The sequence below is a fragment of the Dendrobates tinctorius genome, unplaced genomic scaffold, assembly GCF_039654945.1.
Source record: "Dendrobates tinctorius isolate UK_male_01 unplaced genomic scaffold, ASM3965494v1 ptg000025l, whole genome shotgun sequence".
NCBI classification, from domain to species: domain Eukaryota; kingdom Metazoa; phylum Chordata; class Amphibia; order Anura; family Dendrobatidae; genus Dendrobates; species Dendrobates tinctorius.
Genome location: NW_027361693.1, coordinates 3,479,679 through 3,491,596, shown reverse-complemented (window position 1 = coordinate 3,491,596; position 11,918 = coordinate 3,479,679). Strand labels below are relative to the sequence as shown.

The 11,918-nt window shown below is 41.4% G+C and overlaps 1 protein-coding gene across 2 annotated transcripts in view; it reads right to left on the bottom strand.

Annotated features, from left to right (window-relative positions):
• Positions 1-5,785: 5,785 nt before the first annotated feature.
• The window catches only part of ZNF622 (zinc finger protein 622), a 62,691-nt gene continuing 56,558 nt past the window's right edge, over positions 5,786-11,918 (bottom strand). For both annotated transcript variants that reach the window (XM_073569438.1, XM_073569439.1), the window contains 2 exons: positions 7,270-7,413; positions 5,786-6,375 (listed from right to left, as the gene is read on the bottom strand). In XM_073569438.1, the coding sequence (XP_073425539.1) occupies positions 6,248-6,375; positions 7,270-7,413 (272 nt within the window). In that variant the 3' untranslated portion in view covers positions 5,786-6,247. The remainder of the gene's footprint in view (positions 6,376-7,269; positions 7,414-11,918) is intronic.

Genomic DNA, 11,918 nt, shown 5'->3' with positions numbered 1-11,918 from the left:
AATCCTCACTTTAGAGAAAGTATAGTTTGAACAGATGAAGAAAAAGGACACATGGATAAATCCTAATGTATACATAGGTGACCCATTTCCTTACAATTTGTATTATGCTGATAAAAATTTTAGGTTTCTGATAGACAAGTTATTCAAACAAATTAGTATTAAGGAGCAGACTTCACATAAGATGTTGACTCTTGCTCCCAAGTTCCTTTTGTAAGACCTTATGCATTTGGAATCTTTTTCATGCACTTCCAGCCTAGAATACACCTGGAAAAACACCACAATGATAAAACAACATTGCTGTGCAGATACAGTATTCAGTCTTTTGTTTAAGTAGTGTTCAAAATAATAGCAGTCCAATATGACTAACAAGATTAATCACTGTTTTTGGTATAAATGATATCACATGTCAAACATTTTAGGAGTTGGTGTAGTAGATTCTAAGGAAACCAACAGACTCAGCATTCATGATCTGCAGGCTTTTGAGTCTGTGTGTTAGAATTAATTGAAAGTCGATGTGTTCAAAATAATAGTGTGGAGTTCAATTAGTGAGGTCAATCATTCTGTGAACAGGTGTGAATCAGGTGGCCCTTATTTAAGGGTGAATACAGGACATGTACTTGCATTTCTCCTTGAAAGCCTGAGAAATATGGGTTGTTCGAGACTTTGTTCAGAAGAACTTTGATTAAAAAGTTGATTGGAGAGGATAAAACTTATAACGAAGTGCAGACAATGATAGGTTGTTCAGCTAAAATTGTCTCCTATGCTTTAAAATGGAAATCCAAACCAGAGAGACGTGGAAGAAAATGAAAGACTACCATTAGATTGGATGGAAGAATAGCCAGAATAGCCAAAGGCTCAGCCAATGATCAGCGCCAGGATGATCAAGGACAGTCTCAAGTTACCTGTGAGTACTGTGACAGAGGACGCCTGTGTGAAGCTATTCTCTTAGCAAGAAGTCCCCGCAAAGTCCCACTGTTAAAAAAAGAAATACTGAAGAGAATATAATTTGCCTGGGAACACGGCAACTGGTCTAAAGAGAAATGGAGAAACATTTTGTTGACTGATGAAAGTAAAATTGTTATTTTTGGGTCCAAAGGCCCCAGACAGTTCTTCGGACAACCCCCAAACTCTGCATTCAAGCCACAGTACACTCTGAAGACAGTTAAGCATGGTGGTGCAAGCATCATATGGGCATGTTTCTCTTACTATGGTGATGGACCTATTTACCGGAAACCAGGGATCATGGACCAGTTTGCATATATTAAAATACTTGAAGAGGTCATGTTGTCTTACGCTGAAGATGATATGCCCTTGAAATGGGTGTTTCAACAAGACAACGACCCTAAACACACCAGTAAACAAGCAAAATCTTAGTTTTAGTCCAACAATATTAAGGTTATGGTGTGGCCAACCCAATCCCCGGACCTTAATCCGATAGAACACTTGTGGGATGACATTAAAAATGCAGTTTCTTAGGTAAAGCCAACAAATAGCACAAAATTGTGGGATGTAGACCAAGCATCCTGGGCTGGAAAAACAGTTGACAGGTGCCAGAAGTTGGTTGACTCTATGCAACATGGATGTGAAGCAGTTCTAAAAACTGTGGGTATACACTAAATATTAGGTTAGTGATTCACAGGAATGCAAAAGCCACAAAAAAGTACACATTGTGAGTTTGTAAAGACAAATGCAAACACTGCTATTTTTTAGAACAGCTCAATGTTCATTTTTTGTAAAGTAGTTAAAAATTATATACATTTCTCTTTATGTTCTGAATTAGAAAACAGTGTGCAATGATCCCAATGCATGGAAATAAAAACTAGTATAAAGATTTTGTGATTAAACTCATGCTTTTAAACACACTGCTGTTATTTTGAATACTAATGTACTTCTTTTACCTGCTTCAGGGTTCGGAAACCCTGGAGCAGTTAAAATGTGTAACATGCTCACGCTTTGCGGGACTTCTACTAGGAAGCTCCTCGCTCTCTGTACTTAAAAGTAAAACGTGAAGGAGCCACTGCAAAAGCGGTGACAAAACTACCAGCGATACTGGTTCAGTAAAAGGACTACTTCGCTTGGGAAAGCCTGCCATGTGCACATAGTCTAATACACTGCTCAAAAAAATAAAGGGAACACTAAAATACCACAATCCTAGATATCACTAGTTATTTCAGTTGCAAATCTTTATTCACTACATAGTGGATTGCGATAAGCGTAATCAATGTAAATCAAAATTAATATCCCATGGAGGTCTGGACTTGGAATGATTCTGAAAATCAAAGTGGAAAATCAAGTTACAGGCTGATTGAACTTCAGTGGAAATGCCTTTAGATGTGGAAATGATGCTCAGCAGTGCGTATGGGCCTCCACGCACCTGTAAGACCTCCCTACAATGCCTGGGCATGGTCCTGATGAGGCGGCAGATGTTCTCCAGAGGGTTCTCCTCCCAGAACTGGATTAAAGCATCAGTCAACTCCTAGACAGTCTGTGGTGCAAAATGGCATTGGTGGATGGAACGATACATAATGTCCAAAATGTGCTCGATTAGATTCAGGTTTGGGGAACGGGAAGGCCAGACTATAGCATCAATGCCTTCATCATGCAGGAACTGCTGACACACTTCAGCCACGAGGCCTAGCAGTCATGCATCAGAAGGAACCCAGGGCCCACTGCACCTGCATATTCTCTCACAATGGGTCTGAGAATCTCATCCCAGTACCTAATGGCAGTCAGGATACCTTTCGCTAGCACATGGAGGGATGTGCAGCTCTCCAAAAAAGTCTCCCCACACCATTACTGACCCACTGACAAACCTGTCATGCTGGAGGATGTTGCAGGAGACAGAACGTTGTCCACGGCGTCTCCAGACACGTGCTCAGTGTGAACCTGCTCTCATCCGTGAGGAGCACAGGGCACAAATGTCAAATCTGCCAATCATGGTGTTCTCTGGCAAATGCCAATCGCCCTGCACGGTGTTGGGCTATAAGCACAACACCCACTTGTGGACGTCGGGCCCTCATACCAACCCCATGGAGTCTGTTTCTGACAGTTTGAGCAGACACATGGATGTTAGTGGCCTGCTGGGAGTCATTTTACAGGACTCTGCCACTGTTCCTCCTTGCACAAAAGAAAAGGTAGTGGTCCTGCTGCTAGGTTGTTGCCCTCCTATGGCCCCCTCCACGTCTCCTTGGGTACAGGCCTGTCTTCTGGTAACTGCTCCATGCTCTCGGCCCTGTGCTGTCAGACAAAGCTACCCTTCTTGCCACAGCTCGTATTTATGTGCCATCCTGGATGAGCTGCACTACCTGAGCAACTTCTGTGGGTTGTAAACACTGCTTCATGCTAATGTATAGTACCTCTAGGGGTGAGAGCAATGACCAAAGTAAGCAGAACGACAGCCAAAAAGGATGAGAACACAGAAATAGTCTGTGGTCACCCACTGCAGAACCACTCCTTTATAGGGGTTGCCTTGCTAATTGTCTATCATTTCAACCTGTTGTGTTCCATATGCTCAAAAGCTGGAGAAATTGATTCACAATCTGTGTACCTTCATAATTGGACAGGTTGATTTCACAGAAGTGTGATTGACTTGGAGTTACATTGTGTTAAGTGCTCCCTTTATTTTTTTGAGCAGTGTACAAGAATCATTGCAGCAGAGAGCTTTATCATACTTACAATTGCTGCAGCCATTAAATATTAACACAGGATTGTTTAACTTCTCCACTAAATGAAGATATATACTTGATTTATATAATTCTGGGTACGCTGATTAAACATATCCAAAACCCAAAATGGTCCTATACATACTTGAGATTTGAACAATGAGGAGAAAAGCCTACAAGAATATCCCGCTGACCAATAATCTTTATCAAAAATATATCTTTATTAATTTAACAAAAACATAAAAACACAAAATGCAGATGTCATACAGAGAGGAAACGGGAAGTATACGGTGTGCATAATACTCTGTCTCAAAATATAGTCACAAATAATTTGCATATATAGACAATAATTAGTAGCAAAGAAAACCCATCTGAAAAAACTATAATAGTCAAATACCATACTCCTATGTCATAATTACTAGCACATCTAAATCCAGTAGTGAATATCGGTACAGAACCTCAAAAAATTATATATGAGAAGTGTCTCTTACATATCAGCAGGCATATTAATTAATGTATAATATTAGATAATAAAGTGACAGTGCACATGCAAACCTTTAGAAACCAGCATGGTATAAGTGTAACCAAATATAATAGACTCAATTCAATATGGTGTGTGAAGCACCAAGGGTAAGCCATAAACACTACCCTAAAATGAAAACATAATTGCCAGTGCTCTGCATCATAAGACACAGCAGTAAAAGGCAGACCCCATAGTATCCCCACACCAAAAGGGCATACAACATAAGGCTGGGTTCATATTGAGTTATGGCAGTCCTTCTAACGGATTGCGTTACAACACGTCATTAACGCGATGTAACGCATCCGTTAAGGCTAAGTGCACACGTTGCAGAAAATTTCTGCTCATAAACCTGAATCCCTTCCCAGAAACCGCACCTATTTTTCCGCAGCGTTTTCACAGCGGTTTCAAACTGCATGGAAGAAGCCAAAACCACGGAAAAATCCACAAAATTAATTAGCATGCTGCGGTTTTTTCGCGGTAAAAAATGCATCAATGTCCACAAAAAGTGCAAAATGCATAGAAATGACTGGGAAGATTATTTTTAGCGGTTTTATAGTGAAAACCGCGGTAAAAACCGCTAAAAAAATGCTGTGAACACAGCCTAACGCTGCCATAACGTGACGCATCGCTAACGCATGTCATAATCGGCATGCGTTAGAGATGTGCCATCATGCTGTCTGCAGCGTTCAAGGGTCCATAACTGCTAGCGCAGATGCTGCGCTAGCGCGATCGCATAACACGATCAAAAAACGGACTGCTCTAACGCAATGTGAACCTAGTCTAAGAGACAGAGCAGACAGTTACCCAGATGCACCTTTTAAGAGAGACTATATATACCGATATTCACTACTGGATATAGATGTGCTAGTAATTAGGACATAGGGAGTATGGTATTTGACTGTTATAGCTTTTTCATATGGGTTTTCTTTGCCACTGATTATTGTTTATATATGTAAATTATTTGAGACTATATTTTGAGACAGAGTATTATGCACACCGTTGATTTTCTTCTCTGTATGACCTCTGCCTTTCTTTTGAGACAGAGTATTATGCACACCGTTGATTTTCTTCTCTGTATGACCTCTGCCTTTCTATTTGTTTCTATGATTTTGTTAAAAAGATATCTTTTTCATAAAGATTTTTAGCTGGCGGGATATTTTTGTAGGCTTTTTTGTTTTTTTAAACATATCCAAGTCTCCCTGATAATGAAAATTTTCTGCATTTTGTTACCTTTTTAAGAAAATCATTAAGTTTGTTGGACAACAAGCCATGCTGGAAGTTGCTTATATGCTTGTTTTTAATTCTATACTTGTGAAACTTATGAAAGATTGAGTACTATGAGAACTTGTGAAAGCTATAATGTAACATGAGCAGTATTTTCGAATTCAAATACCATTTTTGCATTTTATTCTGTAGGGTGGTTTTCCGGCTCTCATAATTAAGACATATTATTTCGAAAGGATTAGGTGTTGTCTCTATTTTCACTTTGGTAGAAAACTTGCCAAGAAATCTGGAAGGTACGATAAAGACTGGCACTTGTAGTCTTACATGATGATTTCATGCTCGTGTCCGCATATAGTAACAATACTACCACTCAGAATTCTGTACTGCAAGTTTTATTTGGATTAACAGCATGATATACATTCATTAAAAGATTTTGGGGGAGGCAATAACAGTTTATTCAAAGTTTCCAGACTCACACACTGGATACTGTTCATGTTTTCGTTCAGCATTACAAATACTCCAGGAATCCTACATTCATACATATATATGAAGTTGCCATTTCTTTATTTTCACTGATGCAGTAAACAGTGAAGCAGATACTGGTACAATTTTTCACTTTTCTGCTTGTCTTGTAAAATGTGTTAAAAAAAGTATGTTGTAATAAGTGAGGATATTATTAAGACACTCCTAGAGGGTCTCACATCAGGGTCCTCTATAGGCTACTTCACATACATCGCTCACAAGACAAAGCAGATTAGATTAGGACTGTATACCACAACCTGGCAACAGCCGAACCATTTCAGTCATCCATTCCTGTTCACCAAAACATATGAGACTTTCAAAATAGAACTTGGGGCCTGTAGTGCATCTGCTTTGTAGCATTATTGCTCATCCCTGTTCTTAGCATCCACTTTGACTTCATCTTCTGCACATACTGCATGTCCCGTCCATGCTGAAGACTGCCACCTATAAGGGGAAGACAAGATTTGCAGGATTAGGACAAAAAGCAAAGAAAATTCTGAAGACAAACTACCATGCAATGCAAAATTGTCAACATTCAAGACTCTAAACTGAACATTATATTGAGCTATGCGTTTCCAATATGGAAGCTTCTACTTTTACACATGACTTGATTACTTTGTAACAAGAAATGCCAGGAAGACTAGATCTACGGCATCAAGCATCTGAATGAAGGCACGTCGTAACAAGAAATGCCAGGAAGACTAGATCTACGGCATCAAGCATCTGAATGAAGGCACGTCTCTGTGTGTGTGACAATAGCTGGGGACATTTTTTGTCATTATACGTTAGTGAGGAGTATCTGAACAGCCTGTACATGTTGTGGTACTGTGTATTGTACAGCAAAACTGCATGTGCTTTTCTTCAAATTAGAAATAGGCTTTCAATATATTTTTTTGTTGTGTAGGTTACATAGATGAAAATTTTGTTTAATACAATGAGTACCAACCACATATCGTGACAACACAATAAAAAAAGAGTGTTAATGATTAATAAAACATTAGGGTTTTGTTGTACAATTCTTGCTGCATGATATACTATAGCTATGTGTACAGGCAGCACCAATCTCTGTGCTTGTGGCACAAAGGACAGAATTGCTTGCAATAAAGTACATGAAGTGTCTCCGATTCTGACCAGTCATCTTCATCAGCAGCATTACACTTGTACTTCCTAATTATACATATTATCTGTTACCTTTATATTACAAATTATGAGTAGCGTAACAAATAAGAGGATAAAAAAAAGAAGTATGTGCTTAGTCAACTTGGTATCTACTTGGTTCATTTACCCCATTGGACATCATTATCAGGTAAATCAGCCACTCATTTAGTATAAACTTACCAGTCCCCCCAGTCCAGCCCAGGGCTTTGTACTGCTGTAAGACCCTGCCTACAGCTCTTTGGTTCTTGGATACGACCACAGCTCTGTCCACACCAAATTTCTGTTTGTAGTATTTCATAAGAGAGCGATGACCAATCCTGGCACCTATAATAGAAACACAGATGCTTTAAAGGAAGAAGCAAACAAAAAGTTCTAAAAACATAAAAAAAAGGCTTCTCATACTAACTACAACATAGAAAAAGCCGTTGTTGGTTGGTAGCCATAATGAGCGTTTAGGTGCCTCGATTATGAATGGATAGAACAGTATGCCACTTCAGATATATGCCCCACTTATTAAACCCTGCAGCACCAAAACCAATATAGATTTATACCTTATTCAGACATCAGGTTTTTTAATGTACGTACGAGAAAAATGATGTGAGTTTTATCAGTGATTTTCATTACAATGCCATCAGAGTTTGATCCGATTTTCATGAGGTTCACTCAGATATAAAAAAAAAAATAAAATAAAAATATTCTCCACTTTATCCTATCTAACAGTCCATGGAAAATGAATTGCACTCGGAAGGGATCTGAGTGCTGTCCAGTTTTCTCACGGACCCATAGACTTGTCTTACTAAATTTGATTCTACACTCGGATCAATATCGGACATGTCTCTGCCCTATTGTTCAGTCTGCAAAACATGACGAACATGTGAACAGGTTCACAGGCTATACTAGGTACGAGTGCTGTTGGTGAAAAATACGGAGAGCAATTGTACACAAAAAACTGACGTCTGAATGAGCCCATAGTCTGTGACACAATCAGAGTGACGAGGCCAAATAAATGTTTTAATTCTAGGCCTTAGCGGTGGTGCTTGTATGAAGACAGTCTGCACTATTTACCTACAATTGTCAAACAATAACACAGCTCAAATAGTAGTAAAAGGGAATCTGTTAGTAGGTTCAACCCTACAAACAGGTATGAAGTGGTCTGGCTGTGACGCAGCACTGAACAAGCCTCCTGGTGTTGTTCCCACCCAGCACCATCATCAGGTGCCAGGCAGGGAAATCAGTGAGCTAGCAATCAGGTTAGAGAGGGTGGGGTGCTGGGCGGTTACCAACTCAGGAGGAAGAACCTCAGCAAGTACTGTCACACCCAGAGCGCTGTTATTAACTCATCTGAATAGGAATTAAAAATGCTAATTTCTCGAGAGAGAAGTAAAGCTGGAGTCACACATAGCAATCTCGCTAGCGAGATCGCTGCTGTGTCACAACTTTTGTGACACAACAGCGATCTCACCAGTGAGATTGCTGTGTGTGACAGCGATCGGACCCCCTGCCGGTATCGCTGATCGCTACAAGAAACCTCTAGACTTTTTTTTCGTCGCTGGTCTCCCGCTGGCCAGCACGCATCGATGCGTGTGACAGGCGGGAGACCAGCGATCAGCTGTAAAATAATAAAAAACAATATATATTGTTATTCTCACCTTCCGACGTCCCGCACAGTCTTCCTGCCTCTCTCCACGCTCCCGGTCCCAGTGATCCTGTGCACAAATGACCGCGAGACGTCGCGCTCCTGCGAGACAGCGACATTCTCACGGTCATTCTCGCAAAGGATCACTGGGACCGGGAGCGTGGAGAGAGGCGGGATGGCTGCGCTGGACGTCGGAAGGTGAGAATAACAATATTTTTTATTTTAATTCTATTTTTTTTTTTTTACAGGGATGGCATCAGCGCTAACGAACACAGCGATGCCGCGCGCTCTGCATCGCTGGTGCTGATCGCTGGTGAAGCTGCCTGTGTGAAAGCTCACCAGCGATCACATAGCAACTTACCAGCGATCCTGACATGTTGATATCGTTGTCGGGATCGCTGGTAAGTCGCTATGTGTGACTCCAGCTTAACAGACAGAAGATACGAAGGTGCACAATGAATTTACATTACTAAGACCACCAAGTCCATATAGTTGGTTTGGGGGGGGGATATTATCTTACTGACAGATTCCCTTTAAAGCAGAGTAAAATTTCCAAAAGCTATGACTTTCTGCTGATCACAAAACAAGGAAAATGGCCACAAAACACGGTCACCAGATACAGTGCCCATACAATACAGCACACATTTCTTCTTGATAGCCCTGAACTACTTGTGAGGTCATTAGCCAGACAAAAGAAGATTGCAAGTTATATGTGACTCCTGCCACACTGGCTATGTTGCCATGGATGAAAAGATGGCAGACTAGACACGGATGGCTGTCATGGAGGCTGACCAGCCTTTGCTTTCAGCTAAATGTCATATGTAGGACATAAGAGGGAAAACACGCTCTCTTATTACTGGTTTCAGCACATACAGACTTTGTGATATGGTGGAAACCCTTGTGTAACTAACTAGCCACAGTGACAGCACTCAGCGTTGATAATAAAGTGGCAGCTTACTAAAAGGTTCCGGACAGATTAACACACTGGAAGTGAAAGAGTAATACTTCGGACAGCAGTCACACTGGACACAGGACGGCTACTAATAACAAAGCTTAGAGAGCCGCGCTGACTGCACAGGACTTCTACAGTCGGCTTTTGTATCCCTGAGCAGATCAATATACTTTCAAATTCTAATCTCCAGCCGGGATAATACCGAGCAGCGAGTCATTTAAACGGCAGCTAAATCTAATGAGGCGGCTTATAATGGAGCAGCTTATACAAACAGTCGACTGCACCATCTACACAGCTGTATGGAGGATTTCACAACAGATACTGCAATGATATCGGGGGGTTGATATTTTCTGGACTTTCTGTAAGAAATCTCATTGCAATTAGTCTCTCTCCACACTAAATGGCTGATAACAGGGAACATCAGCCAGTTTCTCTTTACTGTATGATTACTTTAATCCTCTCTACACAAGGTAGCTGTGCCCAGACCAGTAAGTTGCTTAAACAATAACCAATACAGAGCTGCTTGCTATGGATCTATCGTACTGAGATTTAATCGTCACTCTTCTGTATTCTTTTTATTTCCCTACATGCAGGCTTTATTCAACCTGAAATCAATATCTAATGCTAGAGCTCTGCTAAAATGAACCCTGCATTATTTCCTCCCCTTAATTTTAAATCAATAGATCAAGCTTTTAAAAAACCTTTTTAAAAACGAGCCTGCCTGTTCCCTTCCTTGTCTCAATAATAGGCACTGTACAAAAAACAGTCTAGACTATTATCTGGCATCAGCTGACTGCGGGTTGTATTTTATGCAGCTAAGGAATAGGGTGCACTACATAGATGGGCATAAATGGCATAAAAAGGGTGCTGCACCATGCATGGAGGGAAGTATACCAAGGAAAGGAGGAAGGTCAGTGCATGAAATTGCGCACACCTGGATAAAGAACAATAGCAAATATATTTTATTGACGACAAGAAAAACAACCACAATAGTTAAAAATATTTAAGAGACAACAATGACACATCCATGGTACCAATATGATCCATGTAAAAATCAGTATAAACAATAACAACATTAATAAATAATGTAAAAAAAAGACCCCAAATGTCTCTACCGAAAAATATGGGACTGTCTCTGATATTACACACGTGCAGCAGAAGAAAGATACCAATAGGAACCATACAATATTCACAATAGCAAATAATATGAACTAGCTGTTTCCAGCCAGCTAACGCTCGGCACGCTCATTGCTATCTAATTAACGCTGCTGGTGACTAAACTAAAGTAAATAATGACAACATTCAATAGCGCTTACGCAGGTGGTAAATTCAATTAAAATGAAGTTAATAACAATAATAATCATTAAAAATCTGAATAATACTAATGATACATTTTATTCACAGTGTAAAATCAAACAAACTGAATTCAGTAAGATGTGCGTTTTTTATTCATTCCAGCATACGTTTACCTTGGCTGAAGTGGTTGAATTACATAGAAAGGAAGTGCTGTGTGTGGTAATGTGTGGGGGACGGAGCCTCGTGTGGTAATGTGTGGGGGACGGAGCCTCGTGTGGTAATGTGTGGGGGACGGAGCCTCGTGTGGTAATGTGTGGGGGACGGAGCCTCGTGTGGTAATGTGTGGGGGACGGAGCCTCGTGTGGTAATGTGTGGGGGACGGAGCCTCGTGTGGTAATGTGTGGGGGACGGAGCCTCGTGTGGTAATGTGGGGGGACGGAGCCTCGTGTGGTAATGTGGGGGACGAAGCCTCGTGTGGTAATGTGTGGGGGACGGAGCCTCATGTGGTAATGTGAGGGGACGGAGCCTCGTGTGGTGATGTGGTGGGGGGGCGGGATTATGTGTGGTGATGTGGTGGGGGGGCGGGATTATGTGTGGTGATGTGGTGGGGGGGCGGGATTATGTGTGGTGATGTGGTGGGGGGCGGGATTATGTGTGGTGATGTGGTGGGGGGGCGGGATTATGTGTGGTGATGTGGTGGGGGAGGGATTATGTGTGGTGATGTGGTGGGGGGTGGGATTATGTGTGGTGATGTGGCGGGGGGGTGGGATTATGTGTGGTGATGTGGCGGGGGGCAGGATTATGTGTGGTGATGTGGCGGGGGGCAGGATTATGTGTGGTAATGTGGCGGGGGGCGGGATTATGTGTGGTGATGTGGTGGGGGGGCGGGATTGTGTGTGGTGATGTGGTGGGGGGGCGGGATTATGTGTGGTGATATGGTGTGGG